General features: G+C 40.9%; 1 protein-coding gene across 5 annotated transcripts in view; it reads right to left on the bottom strand.

Annotated features, from left to right (window-relative positions):
- exoc3 (exocyst complex component 3) overlaps positions 1-23,630 on the bottom strand; it is a 75,685-nt gene that overhangs the window by 47,241 nt on the left and 4,814 nt on the right. For 2 of the 5 annotated variants that reach the window (XM_036137814.1, XM_036137813.1), the window contains 2 exons: positions 461-529; positions 80-299 (listed from right to left, as the gene is read on the bottom strand). The exons of 1 other annotated variant lie outside the window; for it this stretch is intronic. In XM_036137814.1, coding sequence (XP_035993707.1) covers positions 80-299; positions 461-529 — 289 coding nt within the window. The remainder of the gene's footprint in view (positions 1-79; positions 300-460; positions 530-23,630) is intronic. 2 more of the 5 variants (XM_036137815.1, XM_036137817.1) reach the window with 1 other exon arrangement.

The following is a 23,630-nucleotide window of genomic DNA, read 5'->3' as shown; positions in this document are numbered from 1 at the left end:
ACCCAGAAAAATGGGATGGCACACCGAACATTAGCCAGATTCATAAATATATTTTCCATTAAAATGTGACAAAGCTTACCAGAGAAAATGTTTTTAAGGTTTTCCACGGCGGCAGCTAGCTGACTGTGCTGCACTACGGCATCCTTGACATCCTTTAAGCTCTCAATAGTGTTGATGCTCTGTCTCCAGTCTTTGCTCACATTAGCCAGGGAGCTCTGGATGTCCTTAACATCCAGTAGAGCGGTATGTAGCTGGGTCAGTCCTGTGCGAACACCATCTAACTGGGACTGGATCGCTGCCTGAACAACAGCACAGGGAACAAGAACCAGGTACTTAACTGAACAAGGTACAGAACACACATGCATATAGTACAGAGGAATTGTTCATATTAAGTACAGATATATTCCCAATGATAAACATTTGGGAAGACTTGCAAAAATATGCAGAAATATATACATACATAAAAAGCAAAAGTATTTGCTGTATTGTACATGATGATGCCATCTATGGAGGACCAAGTCTTCCATAACTAAAAATAAATACAGAAATAAATAAATGCTCAATAAATAAATAAGCATACAATTAATTGCCACCAAATTAATAAATGTAGGTAGAAATTAAATTATACAGTGAGACATAAATGTATATATCTCTTTTAATTAGCGTCTTTATTCGCCTTTGTAATAATTACCTTATTTATTGTTATTATAATTATAATCTTTAACTTTTATTAATTACTTATTGTTTTAAAGTATTTATTTATGTGCATGTTATATTTTTGTCTGTTTCATTCTTCCTTTGTATTTTTTTACCCTATATATTTCTGTGATGCTATTTATTTCTGCCTGTCGTTTTTACTTTTCTGCCTGTCCTTTTTACATTTCTGTATGCATTTCTGCCTCATTATTTATTTTCCTCGATTTTATATTGGTCATTTTGCAAAACGTAGCCACTTTAAACCAGCAGCAATCCCAGTAAAATGCTGACAACTAAGAGCACATTAAAGGTCTAGTGGATGATCTTTTCTCAGCTTTGAGTTCCGGGGTATTACCTTATCTATTGGTTGTCCCACATGCCAATCATTGGAACAAGCTCATGTAATGCCAGTGTGCATGTATGTTACCTGCTAGTTTTCTCTTGCTGCACACTTCTAGTGTTTATGTATCCAGTGAGCTTCAGTGTTAGCTGCTCATTGTAGCTCCGCTGCTGTCACCATATACTTCGAAAATGGCTGAAAGTCGCAGTAAGCAAACTATCAGACAAGTTTATGAAGAGAAGAGGAAGGCCTCATAAGAAAGAAACAAGACCAGAGTTTATTTGGGAGATTTTTTTCATGCGATCCCCCTGAGGAGCAGAAGAGCAGGTAAGATGGTCTTGCACATAAGCAATTATTCAAAAAGGAACTTGGGTGTTTCTTATATACATTTTTGAAAACATCATCCACTCTACCTTTAATATCAAATAGATGAAGTAGTAAAATGACCAGTATGGCGAGTAAACATAAGAACATCTAAATGATGAGGATATAAATAAGGTGCGTTCAAATATTTTGATGCTGTGACAATTTTGCTAAGTAATCAGGTCGCATAATTTCTTCATCCACTATAATTGGTTCATTGCGCTCCATTTATTACTAAGGAAAACATTTGTTGTCCTTACACTATGTACCAGAGATCTTTGAAGACAGCGTCACATCTAGCAAAGGGGTCAACTACACCTCATTAATTTCTGTCATCTCCTTCCTCAGTCACTCTCAGCAGCGTCTGAACCACTCTGAAACTTTTTTTGTGTCCTGCCTCGCAATGTGGCAATAAGAATTGTTGTCTTAATGCTAAAAAGAGCCCAACAGATTTTACTGTCACAAGTGGAGCAATACTGCTTTTGACAGTGCTCTGCTTGATTTATATTTGCAAGAAACTTTATTAGGTCCGAGCAGCTAAGCGCTGCGAAGGCCTATTGTAACTGCAGGTTTTATTATTATTATTATTAGGCCCGAGCAGCTAAGCGCTGCGAAGGCCTATTGTAACTGCAGGATTTATTATTATTAATATTATTATTATTAGGCCCGAGCAGCTAAGCGCTGCGAAGGCCTATTGTAACTGCAGGATTTATTATTATTAATATTATTATTATTAGGCCCGAGCAGCTAAGCGCTGCGAAGGCCTATTGTAACTGCAGGATTTATTATTATTAATATTATTATTATTAAGCCCGAGCAGCTAAGCGCTGCAAAGGCCTATTGTAACTGCAGATTTTATTATTAGGCCCGAGCAGCCAAGCACTGCGAAGGCCTATTGTAAATGCAGATTTTATTATTATTAGGCCCGAGCAGCGAAGCGCTGTGAAAGCCTATTGTATCTGTAGTGTTAATTATTATTATTATTCTTCTGCCCCCCCCTAAAGAGGGGCCTTTTTGGGGGCTTTATCATATTAAAAAACTCACCAAACTTGGCAGATGCATGGTGACTATTTAAAAATTTTATATTTTAAGGTTGTCACAGAAAATCTAAAGAAAAATGCCTCAACGGCGCCACCTAGAAATTTTCAAAGGACCCTTTGCTATTCACTTACTTCCTCTTAGACATGAAATTTGGTACAGTTGTAGAGCTCAACAAAACGCTCATAATTTACAATTAATGTCATAGTGCAAATATCACATGAAGTCGGCCATTTTAGATTGAAAGTCTGATTTTGACCCCAATTTTGACGTTTATAGCATTGGTATTTGATCAAACTACTAGATAAAATACCTAGAGATTTTGAGCGAGCGGCTTGAAACTTGGTCAGTCTGATCATAAGGCATGGCCAATTAAAAGTTATCAAAACAGTACGTTTTTGAGCATTCTGAAGGGGCGTTAGCAGGGGCCAAAGTTCATCTACTCGCCATAAAAAACAAAACTGTTATAGTTCATACACAAAAACTCACAAAGAAACCAAACTTTCAGTAGTTGATCATCATCAAGTCTCCTAAAATATCCAATGGTCAAATGATGACATCACATAGGCCACGCCTCCTGACAACAGAAAGTGTCATGTTTTACTATAAACGGTCACTATGTTACCCCTCTGAGCTAATCAACATGAAACTGTGTCCAGAGACAGAAGACATGTTGGTGTGTTGTGGATTCCAACCCCAAGTGGATTCGATGGAGCAGGGGGGCGTGGCGGCATGGTGAAGTCACCTCAAATGCTGCTGTCATACGTTTGGCTCTGAATTCCACAGTTTTTGGCCGAGCTGCTTAAAACTCACTTGGATGTATCCTTATTCACCACCCCACAGAAATCCAAAACAAACTTTGGTGGGTGTGACCTAATGCCTCAACAGCGCAACCTAGAAATTTTCCAAGGACCCTTTGCTATTCACTTACTTCATCGCAGAGACATGAAATTTGGTACAGTTGTAGAGCTCAACAAGACGCTCATAATTTACAATTCATGTCATAGTGCAAGTATCACATGAAGTCGGCCATTTTAAATTGAAAGTCTGATTTTGACCCCAATTTTGACGTTTATAGCATTGGTATTTGATCGAACTACAGTCTGATCATAATGCATGGCCAATTAAAAGTTATAAAAACGGTGAGTTTTTGAGCATTCTGAAGGGCCGTTAGCAGGGGTCAAAGTTCACCTACTCGCCATGAAAAACAAAACTGTTATAGTTCATACACAAAAACTCACAGAGAAACCAAACTTTCCGTGATTGATCATTATCGGTTGTCCTACAAAACCCAATGATCAAATGATGACATAATTTAGGCCACGCCCCCTGACAACAGGAAGTGTCATGTTTTGCTGTAAATGGTCGCTATGTTACCCCCCTGCGCTAATCAACATGAAACTGTGTCCAGAGACAGAAGACATGTTGGTATGTTGTGGATTCCAGCCCCAAGTGGATTCGATGGAGCAGGGCGGCGTGGCGGCATGGCAAAGTCACCTCAAACGCCACTGCCATATGTTTGGCTCTGAATTTCACAGTTTTGGGCCGAGCTGCTTAAAGCTCACTTGGATGCATCCTTATCCACCCCCAACAGGAAACCATAACAAACTTTGGTGGGCGTGACCTAATTTCTCTATAGCGCCCCCTAGAATATTTTAAATGATCAGCGATGCTTTAAGCTGTTCAATATAATTCAATTAAATTTTATTTATATGGCACCAATTCATGAAACATGTCATCTCAAGGCACTTTACAGAGTCAAAATCAATCAGATTATACATATTGGATCAGATTATACAGATTCCTATATAAGGGAACCAGTTGATTGCATCGAAGTCTTCACAAGCAGCATTCCCTCCTGAAGAAGCTTAGAGCCACAGGGATAATAGTCTGCGTTGTCCATGGTTTTGAAGCAATCCCTCATACTGAGCAAGCATGAAGTGGCAGCGGGAAAAAAAACTCCCCATTAACAGGAAGGAAAAACCTCCAGCAGAACTGGGCTCAGTATGAACGGTCATCTGCCTCGACCGACTGGGGGTTACAGAAGACAGAGCAGAGACACAACAAGACAGACAAAGAAGCACAGAAGCACACATTAATCCAGTATTCTGTTCTACATTAGATGGTATTAGCGGTTGATCAGTCTTTCTTGGATGATGCCACATCTAACAGAACGCCAGACCAGGTGTACCTACTATGAAGAAAAAAGAGAGAACAAAAAGTTAAAAGCTGCAATGACAACAGTCATGCAAAACTGGAAAACAGTAGACTGGAGAACAGTAGAGTGAGAAATATAGACCCTGATGTCCTGCAGTAGCCTAAGCCTATAGCAGCATAACTATAGAGGTAGCTCAGGGTAACATGAGCCTCTCTAACTATAAGCTTTCTCGAAAAGGAAAGTCCCAAGAGCCAGCTTCTAGTGGAGGAGTTCAAGTATCTTGTTCAGGAATGAGGGGAAGATGGAGCGCGAGATCGACAAGCGGATTGGTGCGGCGTCTGCTGTGAAGCGGGCGCTGTACTGATCCATTCTGGTGAACAGAGAGCTGAGCCAAAAGGTGAAGATCTCGATTTACCGGTCCATCTACGTTCCTACCCTCATCTATGGTCACAAGCTTTGGGTCGTGACCGAAACAAAGATCCCAGATACAAGCGGCCGGAATTAGTTTTCTCCATAGTGTGTCTGGGCTCTCTCTTAGAGATAGGGTGAGGAGCTCAGTCATCCAGGTAGGAATCAGAGTAGACCCGCTGCTCCTCCACGTCCAGAGGAGCCAGTTGAGGTGGCTTGGGCATCTGGTAAGGATGCCTCCTGGACGCCTCCCTGGTGAAGTGTTCCGGGCACTTCCCACCGGGAGGAGGCCCCGGGGAAGACCAAGGACACGCTGGAGAGACTATTTTTCTGGGCTGGCCTAGGAACGCCTTGGGATTCCCCCGGAGGAGCTGGCCGAAGTGGCTGGAGAGAGGGACGTCTGGACCTCCCTACTGAAGCTGCTACCCCTGCGACCTGACCCCGGATAAGAGGAAGACGATGGATAGATGGATGGAAAAAGGAAAGTTTTAAGATTAGTCTTAAAAGTAGACAGGGTGTCCTCCACTATTATAGAATTACCTATATACATTTTATCTCTATTTTTCTTTTCCAACATTGTTAAATCTACTATTGTTTCAGGTAAAATCCATGGTGGTGTTATTGATAATGGTACTGTTGGACTAATATTTCAATGATTTAATCCTAATTCTGTTGCTTTCCGAATAATTGTCCAACCAAATGACTTATTATGAACCCTTTCTTTTTCACTGCAGGAATGTAAAGTTACCTTTGTAGGATGGATTTGATCGTGTCCTTGCAAATTAACCCAGTAATTTAATGACAGTTGTATTCTTCTCAGTCCTAACGGCATTTCACCCACTTCCACCTGTAAAGCTGATGTTGAAGTTGTCATTATTGCTCCTGTTATTAAACGTAATGCTTGATATTGTATGATATCCATTTTTTTAAGTACTGTCTCCGATGCTGATCCATACACTATACTTCCATAATCAATTGTAGATCTAATTAGATTTATATAAACTAATCTTATAGCTTTCCTATCTTCTCACCATTCATACCCAATTAAACATCAATATATTAGTATCTTTTTACATTTTTCAAAAACCTTATCTATGTGCACTTCCCAGGATAGTTTTTCATCAAACCATACTCCTAAAAATTTTAATTGCTTTACTCTCTCTAGATCTTTGTTCTGCCCTGAATATGTTTAATATGTTTAAAAGACATTTAAAAACTACTTTGAAATGTTAATATACCGTTCTCTATTTTATATGTATTTGAGGTGCTTTTTTGTTGAAAATCTTCCGAACCGGAAGCAGGAAGTAAAGACGCAAACAATAGAAAAGCATGTGTGCAGAGTTGGTGTATTGGTTGGATTTGGAGCGGCGCGGAAAACAAAACAAACTATATCGGATTTGGAAAAGGCGGATTTTGGCATAAACTGGTATGTGAATGGTTCTGGTGGAAATGGAGGTAGAAATTGAGGAACGTATGGATTTACAAGGGTGGACGCCAGTGGGGAGAGGAAGAGGATGTTTGATTTGTTTGATTGACGCAACTAAAGAGCATCACTGGACTGTTGTAGCAAAAGTTTTACCCGAAAACATAAGGGTTTTTTTGGGAACAAGCTGTATAAAGAATCTTTATTCCTCTGGAGTTTAAGCGGCCAATGAGGTAAGGCTTTATTGTTTTGCTTGTCTTTATTCATGTAAACCATTATATTCTAATTCTGATTTCTGTTTCCTCTTAGTTCTGACGGCATTTTAAGGGCATTTTCTAAGACATGTAAAGACATGTTGTCCGCAATAAATGTCTGTTGAAACCAAAAGAAGGACGTTGAGCCTTTATTAACTCGGGAGTAACAGTCAGAACTCACGCCTGCTTCGGGCTGGAGAAGTGAAGAGAGGAGCGGAGGTGCAGCTGCTGTGGAGCCGACAACGAGCAGCTCATTAAGGGGTGACGTCGCTCTCTAGCATCAGGGAAAGGCCGACGGCACGCAGGGATTAGCCAAACCAGAAGCAGCTGTTGTCCGGGAGTGCAGCGGGCTTAATTTGCCACCAAGTAGCACGTTTAAGTTAAATGTGAAGAGGTGAATTAACCTTGCTAAGCTTTAAGGGACTCAATAAGTGCTTGAAGGGTAACCTGCTGCAGTATACATACAAGTCAGGTGTACACAAGCTAAAAGTTAAACTCAAGTCAAGAAAAATATATACATTTTGTTTCTTTTATCTCATTCAAGGAAGTTGATTCCAGTTAATTTAAGACAGATACGAGTGTTTTTTGTTTGTTGGTTTTATTAAGGGTAACCAAGGTACCGAAAAGGGAAGTTTTGTGATTTGGTTTTACATGGAAATAGTTTCTCTGTCTTGTAATAGTTGAAAGATTTATTATTCAGATTAAGGTGTTTGTAACTTCACAACTAAGTTGATCTTTAACTAGAGAAATAATTTACGTTTATGAACACATTTAAAGGGTGTGTGTTTAAATTAGGCTAAATCTACATACTTCCAATGTAAAGATAATTAAGCTAAAGTTAAACAATAAACCCCAAAGGATCTAAACAAACTGGACAATGACATGTCTATGCAGGAAGACTGTGACACTGAAGCTGTGAAGTTGCAACAAGAAGGAAATCATCAAGAGGTGACCACAAGTGAAGCTGTTTCAGCAGAAGGCTTTTGGAAAAGTGCAAGACAGAAAAAACTCAATGAAAAGGGACCAGTGCTGCGTGAAGAAAAGATGAACAAACTTCATTCTCGTTTCAAGCTCAGTCATGACAAATGGAAAACTGCTGGTAAACAAGCCAAAAGAGCTCTTGATGAACCTATAAAAACAAGTTTGCACAGAAGCTGGTTCTTTGTGCACTTCAACAACTTCCCAAAGTTCCAAACAGTCAAGTAGTGCGCGTTCAAGCCACTCAAATAAGCTGTCTGTCAAAAGGCAAGAAGCAGCAGCAGAACTGGCTGCCATGGAAGCAAGCTTTCTGATTGGCTTACAGCAAGATGGAATAGGAAAGTTATTCAGATTGAAGAGGAGTGTGGTTCATTTCCAACATTTAGTAACTTTGTTGACTTTGTCACAAGAGAGGCAAAAATAGCACGTAACCCAGTGACGTCGCTACATGCGCTTAAAGCAAATGCTTAAGAGAAAACAAAGCTCATAAAGGCTAGCAGTGTTGGGGCAAATGCATTTGCAAGCAGCACAGAAGAGAAAACAGAAACTAACAAATGTGTATTCTGTGGGAGATTAAATCACAACATTCAGACATGTCAAAATTTCATGGAAAAGACAATCACTGACAGAGTGAAGTTTGTAAAATTAAAAGGACTGTGTTTTAGATGTCTCTGCTATGGACATTAATCCAAGAAAAGAGAAGTATCTGCAACACCTGCAAGAAAAAACACCCAATATGTCTACATGAAGTACGAGACAAGAAAGACAAAAAAAATAAGGAAGGTGATAAAAGGCAGAGGGAGTATAACGAACTAGAAGAGATTAAAGAAGCCAAATAAATCAAAGAACAAGATCAAGAAATATCAAGTGAGGCAATCTCAAACCGTGTGATCCAAGATGATAAGAGCAAACTTACATCCACAATGATTCCAGTTTGGTTATCCACTGTTAAGGCAGTGGATACTGTTGGACTGAACATTAAATCAGTTAATTCTAATTCCATTGCTTTTTGTCTGTCTACCCAAAGCTTTTTCTCTCCCTCTTCTCCATTTCCCAACAAGATGTTAAAGTGCTCTGTGCTGGATGATCTTTACTATGACCCTGTAAATTAGCCCAATAGTTTAGAGACTAGAAACATTTCTGAAGAAATTTAGCAAGGCGCCTGCCTCTTGGTGCGTACCGTACCGTCAAAAATACTAACAGGAAGTAACACTGCGAATTTCAGGTTCCCACGGTCGTCACAGCCCTCACAGCGGCCGTTGAAAGGTGCCATGTTAAGTCAATGGACCTCCTAGGAGCCTCTTGCTAGCAGCGTTGTCATGGAGACTCACCGACAGCTGCAGCCCTCTCTGTCTGTAAAGGCAGAAGAACTCTGGCTAAGCAGCAGTTGGTAGGACCTTCCTAAAGCTATTTCCGGTTAGCAACATGCTAATGGTTAGCCGCTAGCATGGCTGTGTTCAGTATCACCGGGTGATGTTACTCTGTTAGTTTGGTTGAAATCCTGTACTGAGAAGTGCCTAAAAATGGAGAAAATCCTAAAATTCACCAAATCTGTCAAGCAGAAGTTTATACAGGCTTCCTAGAGCTACTTCCGGTTAGCAACATGCTAACCGTTAGCCGCTAACATGGTTGTGTTTGGTATCACTGGGTGAGTGTACTCTGTTAGTTTGGTCCAAATCCTGTACTGGGATGAGCCTCAAATAGGGAGAAAAAACGTTGTTTATAATGTTGCCATGGTAACTCAAAATGGCGGGTGGTACAAAAAAATACTTAATGGGAGCAGCACACATGTTTTAATATACACACTGTGGGGATTATAATACAAAACTCTTAGTCTCCCACGCCGGGTTTCGATCCCACGACCTCTTGCATGCAAAGCCTGCACTTTCCATCTGAGCTATACTGTAGCGCCATATATGGGCATGCGTTATTGGGACCATAAGGGGTTTGGTCCCCCATTGAAAAGCATTGGATGTTTGACACCTCGTAGCTTGGAGATGCTTTATGCGAAGTAGCCCAAATTTCTTGTGGAGCTTTCTCTCTAAAGTACAAACAGACTCTGTGAAGCAGAAGTTGGTGAGACCTTCCTAGAGCTACTTCCAGTTAGCAACATACTAATCGTTAGCCGCTAACATGGTTGTGTTCAGTATCACCGGGTGATTGTACTCTGTCAGTTTGGTCCAAATCCTGTACTGGGAAGTGCCTCAAAAAGGGGTGCCAATACTTAATGTCACCAAACGTGACCAAAGTTCATGGGTCACATTGGCCTCCTTTAGCAACTCAGCCTCACTACATCTGGGCCCAGAACTCAACATTTGACCAAAATGACGTGTAGCACCATTTCCCACAGGTGGGTGGTGCTGTATTGGCCAATTGGGTCGTGTCTGGTTATCATGCCAGGTCCTGTTGGAAGCAAAGGCCCAATAGGAAAGCATGTGAAATCCAATATGGAATAGAAAAGGGACACATGCCTGAAAGTCACATGAAAATTTTAAAATGTTAAGAGGAAGTGACTGTGCGAATTTCAGATTTCCACATTAATCACAGCCACTGCAGCGGGCGTCGAAAGTTGCCATTGTATCCCAATGGAGCTTCTCCCTCTGGCCCGTCAGAGGTCCGTCGTCATGGAAACTCACTCACACACCTGCAGTAGGCAATTCTACAGAAGTGCAGACACTTTGTGTCATTGACTGCCTATTGGATTATAATGGAGAACTTTGCCTCGAACAACGCTTCATATCTCCTGATCCATAAATGGTTGAGACGTAATTTTTTCTGCATTTAGTTCGTAACGGATACGGGAAGAAGACAAGCTATCAGTTTTTGCTGGAAAAAGTTTAATAAAGGCGTACAAAAATTATGATATAAATTGTATTTTTATGGATTTTCAGAAATCCTCTGAAAACGGTCCCGAACAAATCGCTGTAGCTCAAAAAGTATAAGAGATATCAAAATAATTCTTTCACTGTGAGTATCAGCAGGCCTTTGAGGACTATGGTGCACATTTTTATGTTTGTACAAGAATCGGTGTAGGCACAGCGACGATGTAAAAAAGTGGATGATGTGGGAATATGCAGCTCCAAAGCGTTTTTAGGATTTTGCACATTCGCTACTCCCGAACAAATTGTTCCTGCGGAAAAACCGTAACATTTATCCACAAAATTCCTTTTTTGTGAGTGCCAGAAGGGTTGGGACATTCATGTGTGAAAGTCTCATGCCTGTACATAAAACGGTTTAGGAGTAGCGACGATGCGAATATATGTGATGTTTTGGATTTTCAGACCTCATTTTTCAAAACCGCTCCATAGGAAATGAATGGGGGAGGTTTCGGGTTTGTGTCTGTCTGAGGTGATTTGCGAAAAATCTATAAAAGCCACACCAATGAGGGTTACATTTCCCGAATCCTGACAAAAATACCTACGTTTTGATGTATAATTTGTCTACGTAGAGTGAAAATTGATCGAGTAAGGTCAAGTTGTTCGGAGTTTTGAAATTTTTAAAAAAGCTAGAGTGGGCCACTCTAGCGGTTGGAGAATTCCGTCATTGACTTTCATTGTAAACAATGATTTCGCTGATTTTTGGACATGAGCTTTGAGGAGTAACTGTGAAGAGATGATAAAAGATATCCACATCCCGTTTTCACTTCTGAGTAGGTCACAGATATATCTACAAACTGGAAGTTAAACAGTGTTTGTAGGTGAAAGCATGACGATACAGTACAGCTTTGAAAATGGTCATTTTGAGGCTTTTTTGAGGCTTTCTTTCTACCCGACTCCATTGATTAATATGGGTTTTTTGGGGGTTAGTTTTTCGCTTATTGCGTTGCCATGGTAACTCGAAACCCCAATAAAAGTAGTAGCACACTATTCCCGACCGAGCCGCACGTTTTGGTACCTATATCGTGGGGGTGCACGCTACGGTTCGGGCCGCATTAATCGTGGAATAATAAAGAATAATATTAATATAGAGTCCGTTTAGAGGTGAATAGTAATAGGTGCCTTCATGCATTTGCATGGGAGGCAGTGCTGTGCGAAGCCAATTGCATTGCAAATACTATGGCAGGCGCCTAATAACTGAATTCTTCTCAATGTCGGGAAGTCTGAACAACAACTCTTAATGCATCACAGGACCTATGGCACAAATTTACTGCAGCGTGGGTGGGATTGTTTCGTAGTCGAGCAGAGGCTGTTTTGTGCGAGCAGAGGCTGTTTTGTGCAAGCAGAGACCATTTTGTACTTGAGGAAAACTTATAAATGATATTTTGAGTGCCAGGTTGGCGGACAGTTTGCAAAACAATTTTTGTGTGTGAAACATATCTTTTTGTGTGCAAAACAAGTTTTATTTGTGTGCAACACCTTTTTTGTGGTAAAATAAAAAAAAAAAACCTTTTGGCAGGAAACTATCTCCATAACTCTTGCTGTGGCATTTTGGATCAGCTGAAGACTTTGAACTGCATTTCAACCAGTAAACTAATGTTTAAACCAGGGGTGTCAAACGTACGGTCCGCCGAACGATTTAGTCCGGCCCGGTGGCCAAATGCATTATTCTTCAACGGCTGTATCTCCTCGCTGCATCAACCGATCTGCACCTGATTTTTTGTGAGTCGTGGGGGAGCGATACCGAACACGTTCGTGTGAATCGCCCAGTGGACGGGAGGGGAAAATGCGTGACAGCTTCTGCGGTGGCTGGCGGCGGGAGGTGCGCGTACCCTAGTGGTGGCCCATAGGCCAGAGCGGCGCTTGACTGCGAGGGCCGATCATCACCGCTTGCGGTTTTAATTAGGCCCAAGCAGCGAAGCGCTGCGAAGGCCTATTGTATCTGAAGTGTTTATTATTATTATTATTATTATTATTATTATTATTATTATTATTATTATTATTATTATTATTATTATTATTATTCTTCTGCCCCCCTAAAGAGGGGCCTTTTTGGGGGCTTTGTCATTTTCAAAAACTCACCAAACTTTGCAGACGCATGGTGACTGTTTAAAATTTATTTTAAGGTTGTCACAAAAATCTAAAGAAAAATACCTCAACGGCGCCACCTAGAAATTTTCAAAGGACCCTTTGCTATTTACTTCATCGTAGAGACATGACATTTGTTACAGTTGCAGAGCTCAACAAGACGCTCATGATTTAAAATTAATGTCATAGTGCAAGTATCACAGGAAGTTGGCCATTTTAGATTGAAGGTCGTAATTTGACCTCAATATCCAATGGTCAAATGATGACATTGCTTAGGCCACGCCCCCTGACAACAGGAAGTGTCATGTTTTGTTGTAAGCGGTCGCTATGTTACCCCTCTGAGCTAATCAACATGAAACTGTGTCAAGAGACAGAAGACATGTTGGTGTGTTGTGGATTTTAGGCCCAACTGGATTGGATGGAGCAGGGCGGCGTGGTGGCGTGGGGAAGTCACATTAAACCATATATTTTTAATCTATTGAAATTAAAGGCATTGGAATTTGCTCAAACTTGTCCACCAGGTGGCAGCAAGAGACCACAAATAAACCACAAACCAAGTTGTCTTGTTCAGTGAGTATTCACTGAGCTATATTATACACTTGAGTGCTGATTTTGCCGAAAAACTGAAGTCACTGGCCGCCATCTTGCTACTCCCTACTGTAACAGAATCCCATATGATCTGGTTGTAACAACAAGCAGTTTTCTTGCTGTGGGAAACGTTTCACAGGTAATTCTACAGTCAGTGGATGCACTAACACTATCAACTACTAGGAAATTAGGTGCTGAAATATTTTACATGTTATTCATATTAAATTATATATATATATATATATATATATATATATATATATATATATATATATATATATATATATATATATATATATATATATATATATATATATATATATATATTAGTGCTGTCAGTTAAATGCGTTAACGGCGTTAACATGAACCCATTTTAACGGAGACAATTTTTTTGTCGCCGTTAATCGCGCGTCAAAACACACACACCGTTCCCTAATGTTTTTTTCCCCCGCCGCACTCTCCGGACTGTGTTTCTTTTACCCTCGGCGCTTTCCGTAGTTTCAAGAGTGCTAGAAAACTGTAGCAAAACAGACCCGCGCTGCGCTCACTGTTGCCAACAGTTTCTTTTACCCTCAGACACATGCGACTTTGGGCTTCTCTTTTCTAAAGGCGCTTCTAAATTTCATGAGTCACGGGTTGCATTTTTTTTAGCAGGTTTCTGAAAGTGAAATCACTTATTTGGGCTCTAAAATAAGTGACGAAATAGGGGTTATTATGAGACCTGCCTGCACTACATTTGAGTGTATTCAGCTGAAATAGCCCTCCGCCATAGCTGAAGATGAGCTTTTACATGTTGATAACATTGCAGAAACCCAACCCATAAACCGTACTTTAATGCTAATTAATTTGTTTTCTCTGTATTTGACAAACTAAGGCTGAATTACGTTGCCAAACGAAGGACCTGGAGTTACTAAACAGTTGCTAAACAGTCTCTTTCAGGGTACTAAGCTCCTGCCCAGTTGCAAGCAAAGTGTAAGACTGGAATGACCTGGAGATTTAAAACCTTTTTCCAGGCTTAATCTCTATAAATATGGATAGAAACAGCAACCAAAAAAATATTCAAAGAAGTTATTGTTGGTGTGAAAGCTCAGAATTAGATGTGTGTGAGAGAGGGTGAGAGAGTGAAGAAATTAACAAAACTTATGACTTTATTAAAATGTACAATTTTTATTAATTTATATGTTTATGCATAATACCATGTCTATCTTTGTTTAAGAGGCAAAAAAATTTATTGGCATGAAAACAGGTATTTATTTACACATTTGTTTACACACTGTGTAAACATCAGGGCGCCATGATTAGTCATTTAGCCATTATAGTCCAGAGTTTAACATTTGGCACCAGGATGTTTTCATTCCAATTCTCAAAAGTGCTTAAAAAATAACAAAATTAAAATATTTTTTGTACAAGCATGTATTTTATTAGTGTCATTTATTGCAAATGTGCATATTAAAATGCCCAAACAGGCTATTACACTTTCAGAAATAAAAGGATAAAATATGCGATTAATTTGCGATTAATCTCGAGTTAACTATCGACATTATGCGATTAATCGCAATTAAAATTTTTTTAATTTTTAATCGTTGACAGCACTAGTATATATATTTAAATAAATAAAATGCAAAATATTTCAGCACATGACTTTCTCATTACTTGATAGTTTTAGAACATAACATAAAAGTATATGCCATTTTTATGGCAGTTTTAAGCCCCCCCTGAACATGAGAAAATCCTCGTTATTTTATGCTATAGCGCACATATTCCCTAGTTACTGGGGGAAAATAGGGAGTACCAATATGGCAACTGGTGACTTCAAAGTGACTCGTTCTAACAGCGTGCGATTAACACTCCAGTGTATAATATAGCTTAGTGCAAGTAGTCTTAGGTCTTTGGTTTCCAAATATATTTAACCCTTTAAAGCCTGACCCATCAAAAAATAGTCAGACAATTCTAATTTTTTAGAATGTTGATGTTTAGTAAGCCTGAAAACAAAATCCATTTTTTTTGCCATATCCTTATTTTTATGATATTATTTTTGTATCACATTTGATACGGTAGGCTTTTGTTAGAACTATTGGCTCACAACAATATGACATATATAAAAAAACAAATCTTGCCCATAACATCTAGAAACTAAAGAACATTTCAGGCAGTTTTTTCTTTGGTTCTTTTTAACCTACAACTTTTTACAGCCATTTATTTTGCATGAGGACTGGAAGTCCAGTCCTCATCATCATCATCTTCTGCTAGCTGCTTTATGTCACTTTAATTGCCATCCAATATCATCTTGATGACATTTTCCCAGTAGTTTCTTTTTCTCTGTTCTTCCTCAATTCTTTTGACGTCTAAAATTACATAAACTGCTGCTCAAAACCCAAAGAGTATGGTTTTAGAATTATTGTTATGGTGAAAGAATCCAAAATGTATTATGAAATGGCATTTAATAATAACTATTGATTAAAAAATTGTATGTGGCTGAATTGAGGCAGGAAGGACATACATTACGTTACAAAAATGTATCATGACTGTTCAGTGATAAAGTAACTTATATACCTGCTGTATCAAATATGATACACACATTTTAACACGGTTTAACTGTGATATAAATAATATTTTTCTGAAAAATTGGGCAATGGCTCAAAACATAAAGCATTAATCTAAAAAACTGAATAAGAATGTTTTGGTTATTGTTACCTTAACCCCCCTAAAACTGGAAAAAACTTTTCTGCAAATCGCATGCGACCTAGCTCACGTGAACAGACATTTTGAAAAGGGGAAAAAAAGCCGTTCCACTGCCTGCAGTGCAACGATAATCCAGTAGGGTGCAGAATACATGTACCAAGTTATATCCAACAGGTTGTTGAGGTAAATATTGCTCACGTTCAAAGAAAAGAGTCCCTAGAAACCTATGTAGCAAATATGATACAAATGGCGATAAAGGGTTAAGTTGAACAGATATACAAATCATGCTTGAAAACTGACAAACTTATTCTTGTTCAATGCATTTAAATTTTTATTTATATAGCGCCAAATCATGAAACATGTCATCTCAAGGCACTTTACAATGTCAAAATCAATCAGATTATACAGATTGGTCAAAACAATTTCAATATAAGGGAATCAGTGATTGCATCAAAGTCTTGACAAGCAGCATTCTCTCCTGAAAAAGTGTAGAGCCACAGGGAGAGTCGTCTGCAATGTCCATGGCTTTGCAGCAATCCTGCATACTGAGCAAACATGAAGTGACAGCAGAAAGAAAAACTCTCCATTAAAGGGAAGGAAAAACCTCCAGCAGAACCAGACTCGGTATGAACGGTCATCTGTCTTGACCGACTGGGGGTTACAAAAGACAGAGAAGAGACACTGTTAGGAACATAAGGGGTAATCAGAGCTCTGATATATGATGGAGCTTGATTATTAAGGGCTTTATGCGTTAGTAGAAGAATTTTAAATTCTATTTTTGATTTAACAGTAAGCCAGTGAAGGAAGGCTAAAATTGGAGAAATATGATCCCTCTTGTTGATTGTCATCAGAACTTCTTCTTCAGCATTTTGGATCAGTTGAAGACTTTAAACTGCATTTTGTGGACTTCCTTATAGTAGTAAAAGAATTACAATAGTCCAGCCTTCAAGTAACAAATGCATGGACTAGTTTTTGAGCATTGCTCCTGGACAGAATGTTTCTAATTTAGAAGGTGAAAAAAGGAAACTCTGGAAACCTTTTTAATTTGGGATTTCAATGACCTGTCTTGGTCAAAAATAGCACCAAGATTTTTTACTTTATTACCAGAGGCCACATGTGGAATATTGCTAAAGTAATACTTTAGCAATATTTCCAATTGATAAAGTGTTACTGTTACAGTATTTCTTTTGGGTGTTTATCCACCAATTTAACTGTCAAACGTTCATAAAAGCTGTCTTAATGCAAGAAACAAAACCCTTAAACACATGAAATAACAATTAACTTTAAAGAACTAAAAAGGTTTTGTTAACTGTTTCCCTCGCTCCATCGACCGATCTGCACCAGATTGTTTGTGAGTCATGGGGGAGCGCTGCCCAACGCGTTTGTGTGTATCGCTGGCGGACAGGCGGGGAAAATGCGTGACAGCTTCTGCGGTGGATGGCAACCGGCGGTGCAAGAACCCCCCTGGTGGCCAATAGGCCAGAGCGGTGCTTGGCTGCGAGGGCCGATCAAAACCGCTTGATTAGATTTTATGCTGGGACTATTTCATGTTCATTGTCCACTGAAACGGGAAGGTAAAAGAGGAAAAAAAGAGAAACAGATGAGACAAAATGCTAAAAGGGAAAAAAACGTGAAAGATTAAGAAGAGGCAGACACCAGGGGAACCAGAACCCCAGATGCCCGAAGGGACCCCTACAAAGGTGCCGAAGTGTTATAAGAATTATTATTCTAAAGTCACTATGGCTGCACACCACTCGGGCAGAGGAGGCCTGGAGACAATATGTCTGTGTATAAGATCCACTGTTGCTGAGTGCAAGGCTGAATGCTGCGTAGATACTGTGCAGCATGGTGTTTGTCTAGGATAGACAGTCTTTGTTATGTCTCAAGCCAAGGCCATGGTGCAGTATTAGGGGGAGCCGAAAAGAGAGACAGGCAGAAACAGGGCAGACGGAGACTGCAGCGGAACCGTGGGGTGCGATTACTTTCCATCTATGTGATCTCTGCTCTGTCTCTCAATAAAAGTGCTGGAACGTCATTACCACCGTCTCCTCATTAAGTAAAGATGGGAACTCAGTTACTATTGTTTAGATTTCCATCTATAATTCCCATGACATTTGGCGTAAACGAACAAGATCTCCGACCGGCGAGCCGGGGAGTCCGGGGACAGGAGCAGCTTTGGCCAGCCCGAAGAGGTTATCCGGCCTCTGGTACCCCGAATGAATTTTCAAGGGATGTGGAGGAGCTCCTGGTCTCGGAGGGTCTCTGGGCGTCGGCGCCAAGATCCGAACCTTTCATGAGACGGTAAGCGGATTATTTTCAAGCTCTTTTAAAAAAAATGCAATTGCTCAAAAATGCTTGCAAGCTTTTAAAATTCAGACCCCATTTAAAGAATACTTCAAGAAATTTTAAAAGTTAGAACTGTAAACCTAAAAAGGTAGTAATAGGTAAAAGCCAGTATAAATAATAAATTATAATTAATCCTTAAGGCAAATAAATCAGGATTTGCGATACAGAACAGTGACTAAGGTTTTAACATTAAACTAAAATTCAAAATTTTATTAAAATACGTTCTCAGCTGAAATACGGACTCTCATACTTGGAGGAGGAGGGGCAGAGTGATTTTCACCTGGAGAACGGGTGACCGGGCTGAGCAGTTTGCAGCTGGTCAATTAAAGTCCTCTTGTCTTGGTTTGTACAAGAGGCTGTCCACTAGTGTAGTGGATGAAAGCGGCAGGGATGCTTAAGTCCTTGACTGTTGCGGAGACATTCGCAGTGTGGACCCCGAACATTATACCAAAAAAGGCGACCATTAGATGTTAGGCCTTTCATTTTAGTTGGTCGACCGTGCTAAGGACAAGTAGAAATAATTAAAAAAAATAGAAAAAAAAAAAAAAAAGGGAAAAAGGTCTGGATGCAGAGGAGTCCGTATAATGGGTCAAAGGCAGAGTTCTCAGAGTCGAGCCTTGCCCCAGGGTGAGAGGTTCGATTTCATGCTGGAAAAGTAGGGGCCCGAGAAGCATGAAATGCATAAATGATTTGATTAAACATGGACATTTCTCACATAGGGGTTAATTTTTTTATATTGCAGTACTGCTACTAAATAATAATAAAAAAGAAAAAAAGAAAAGCAAAACTTATAAAATGAATAGAAAAAGGAAACGGAACTAAAAGAACGTTGCACCGGGGAAGCGTTTACAGGGGGACTGACAAGAGACACTTCCGTTATGGGTAAAAGTGTTCTGAACTGCTAATAACGACGTATAACTTTTAAAAATGGGTAAGGGTCCAGGTGTCTGCGAGACAGAGTTATATTCTTGCGGGGCTGAAGCGTAAAACCGTGTGTGAACAAAACATTCGGGGGTTGTAGCCAGCGCACGCTCTCTACCTTTTAAACTAAGCAGGAACTTAACACGTTAAAAATACATCTTTTGGCGTTGCCATAGACGTTTAAAATTTATGAAAAACACAGAACTTTTTAAAGATAGAAAAAAAAAGGCCTGCATGTGTTTGTCTATCTGAATGTCATCGTTTGTATGTAACTGTACGTATGTATAATTGTATGAAACTAAACGTTCATCTGTGTGAATTAATTTGGTTTCAAAATGTTCATTTGTTTTGGAGAACTGCAGCTCCGTAATTCAAATGACATTTTAAGCATGGACTATGTTAAATAAAAGCTAAAGAAAGGAAACGAGAGACTTCAAGAACATAAAGTTTGTTTTTCCCACATTAAATATCCGGACCAAATTAAATTGATACACGGTGAGATTAACATGGCTTGAACAAAAATATTTCAGCTTTGTTAGAAAATTGGAACTGGTAATAAGCTTTACATAAAGCTTCTTGAATTTACTGTATGAAATTAGATCCTATCACTTGGTTTTAGCATTAAAGTAATAGAATTACTGAGATCTTGTTGCTTGTAACAATAATGAATCTCACAAACCAGTCCATTTAAAAGAAGTTTAGATATACATGATCTTTGATTTCAATAGGTGTAAAAAAAAAAGTGTTTTGGCTTTGAACAAACTGTATGGAACTAAACATGAATTGCTTTTCTAAGGGTTTTCTATTCATTTATTTTATTTCTTTTTACTTGGAATTTGAATGCAACTAATGAGAAATTTCGAAAAGCGTCAGAATATCAGAAGGCCACGTTACACGCGTCATCAGTTACAAAATCATCTGATGTTAGTTGTGCTGAGCTGAGGCGATCCTCAGAGGGACAGTATAACCTGAGAAGGACAAAAGATATGATAAACAACTCTGACCATGATGTAAACATCTGAATGTTATGGCAAGGCTGGGGCACGAAAAGTATGTCAGAGGAAAAAAATAAAATAAAGCCAGCTTCTGAAGGGTTAATTTCTAATTCTAATCTCAGTTTGTTTTGGGTAGCCTTCTCAATGTGCTGAATTACGGGGAAAACTCTTATCATTTAGAGAAAAACACTAGAAGCTCCAAAACCTAAAAGAAAAAACCATTGCTTTAAAGTTTCACCCTTGAACAATTTAGACTGAAAAGTTATATATGAATAAAAGTATTACTACAGTAAATACACATGGTCAAAAGGACTAGAGGGATATCAAAAAGGTTTGTAATAAGACAAAAACCTATGTCATATTGGAATAGACATAATTGTGCTCCTTGGGAGAAAATTTTGTTTTTTTGGTTATTTTTTTGTTTTCTTTCTTTTGTAGGTGTTTTGAACAGAGTTTCAAAGGAAAGGTGAGGAATAGATATAATTTCCCAGGATCAGCAGAACAACATCACGTTAAAGTGACACTAGGGGTTTTAACTGCATGCTATTAACACTCTTGTTTTTCTCTGAGTTATTGCTTTCAGATTAAAGGAGACGCCACCTTTCTGCCAACAGAAGACTCTGAGAAGACAGTGCTAGCAGTACGGTAAGGAGTCATAATCAGATTAGGACACTAAATTATACATAGTTTTAACCAAGTTATGCCAGATCTTCCAGCGGGGAAAGGTGGTGTCTTAATGATTTTTTGTTGCTTTCTGCTATTAACAGTTCTTTGCAAATAAACCTGGTCAATATGATAGAAATGTGCTAACATGGAGATTTAGTCTCATTTAGACATTCTCAGATGCGAGAGAATACCAAAACAGTGCCCCAGTGACGTGGGGGCTGATCCTTGGGACAAGAAGAACAGGTGATGTCATTGACTTCAGCCTGATCCAGTTTTGAGTTTTATTTTGTCAGAGACAAAGTTTTATTTATTTATTTTTTATCCATTTATTTCTTTTATGGTTGTCATTTTAGAGGGAACACTGCAGTTAAAATGTTTGTGACTGCTTTGCTGTAATTTCTTTTCAACCTATGGAGCGTTTATTTGGCAAAAAATGCTGGCAGAATTCATTCTGTTTGCAGGCGTGATGACTGGAGGATGGGCTTGAAGGTGGGGAGAATGTTGTGCTGCTGAACTCAGACATTGGACTGAAAATGGACAATGAAGGACTATGACTGAGGCATCAGTCAACACCAAGCTAACCCCCCACTCAAGGGAACAGGACAGACAGGCCCCAGGGAAGCCCCCCCCCCCCACACAGCCAAAACGGCAAAGTCCCCGGGAGCTCGTGGGCTCTGCCAGCAGCGAGCTTCGCCGGAGCGGATCCAGCCATGGGCCCACAAACCGGAGGCCCAGGGGTTCCCCGCCCCCTCAGCAGGCTCCCTGGCAGAGCCACGGGCCCATGCCACGTGAAGCAGCCGCCAGGAGTGAGCCAGCGCCCGTCCGAGCACCCAGGACACCAAGGACCACCAACGCACTGGCAGGCCAATGTGCCAGCCAGCGGAGGAGAGCAGCACAGGGGGGGATGGGCTCCACACTTAGGAGACCTGAGATGTCCCAGGAGAAGTGGCAGTTTCAACCCAACCTGAAAAAAAGACAAACAGAAAACCACATACATAGTCACATTCACACGTTCCCACCCTACTGCCCCCACATGCAGACACACCACAACAACCGAACCCAGTCTGTGCAACGGTCCTAACCCCCGACCCCGATCCAAACCCAGAGGACCCACGGGTATTTCCACCCGGAGATGGGGCCAACATGTACCGAACGGGTCAACCAACCAGAGCCCACCCCACAAACCCTGAGGTGCCACCCCCCTCACACCCTGACCTCCATATTTAAGCCACCCTCCCACAACATGTTCCAGCCGAGAGCAATAGCGCCAGCCCCAACCGACCCCCCAGGATACAATGCCCAGCCAAGACCCTGACCAGGGCCCGGAATGTGGATAGCAATCAGAGAACAGGGGTGTGGGAAAGACCCCGAGCCTGCCTCTGCCTCCTCAAATGCCGTGTTTGTCCATGTTGTTCTCAAGTGCGTTTAAAACTTGGAGGACCAAAAAGTGGGGTGTCCGGCATACCCCACCCTCCCTCTGGATGGTAGCAGGTGCCAGTATGGGCAAATTGCTCTCAGTTCTCCTGGCGCAGTCCCAGATGCTGCAGACATGCACACCAGGAGCAGCACTGGGCAATACAAATAACATGGCCCTCCAGGCCTTTGGATTCATGTCCAGGGATCTTGGTCACCTTTTGTCCGCTCTGGTGGTTGCCCAATGCTAGGTTTGGTTGGCACAGACCCTGATCTCAGATGAGTGAAGGCAGAGCTTGCGGAGCCTGTCGGTGGTCCAGGGCCGGCTGTTTGGACTGGAGGCTGAGAGGGCACTGGACCGCTGCCGGCAGTCTAGCCAGGCCCCAGAAGCTTGGGGTGGCATACGGGAACCGCGGCGTCGGTTTCGGGCCAGCCATCTTATGGGACTTGGGCGGGCCCTGAGAGGAGCCAAGCTGAGAGGCCAGAGCAGAAGGCAGCTTGAGTGCTTAAGGGGAGGTTTTCACAGCAGCACCTGGCCTATTGGGAAACCCACTGCAGGGATGCATGGGTTTTAAGAACTATGTCCGACGTCTACCTCCACTCCAATCGGGGGTGAGGGTGACCTTGGTCACAGATCCTGCACGAGCTACGGTCTTGCTGCAGGAAATAAAATCTCTCCTAGACAAAGAGGCCCTAATGGTGGTTCCGCCATATTTGCAGGCTGACGGGTTTTACGCTACCTGTTTTTTTAATCCAAAAAAAGGACAGTTCTCTTCGGCCAGTGTTGGCTATCAAGGGGGCTAAACCGCTTTTTGAAGATTCTACCATTTTGCATTCTCCGCACCTACGATATCCTTCAGATAATCGGTTCAGGAGAGTGGTTTATGTCCGTAGACCTGAAGGAAGCGTACTTCCATGTTCCAATTCACCTAGAAAACAGGAAGTATCTTCGGTTTGCTTTCCAAGGCATGGTTTATGAATTTTCAGTCCTGCCGTTCAGGCTTTCTTTAGCCCCTCGGATTTTTGCAAGGTGCATGAAGGTGGTCTTCAGCCCTCTGTGCCTAACAGGGTTAAAGATTCTGCTATATCTAGATGGCTCATCTGTGCCCCCTCCTCTCGAGGGGCAGATCAGACAACATCAAAGGTCCTGGCCCATGTCGAAGCACTAGGGATAGCAGTGAACCATCAGAAGAGTTCTCCAACGGTTCACTGATCCCAGCCCAACATGTGGTCTTTATCAGCATAGCCTTGGATTTGGTGGCCTTGGATTCGGAGAGGGCGGACAGGATTCTGTTTCTGCTCCAGTCTTTTCAGGTGGGTACGACAACTCCAGTCAAACTGTGGCTGAGATTGTTGGGTGATGCTGGTGGTGGCCTCAACTCTGACTCCGTGGGGTT

This window comes from Fundulus heteroclitus, chromosome 6 (genome assembly GCF_011125445.2).
Source record: "Fundulus heteroclitus isolate FHET01 chromosome 6, MU-UCD_Fhet_4.1, whole genome shotgun sequence".
Taxonomy (NCBI): domain Eukaryota; kingdom Metazoa; phylum Chordata; class Actinopteri; order Cyprinodontiformes; family Fundulidae; genus Fundulus; species Fundulus heteroclitus.
Note: the sequence above shows the minus strand (reverse complement) of the source record. Positions and strands in the feature narration are given on the sequence as shown.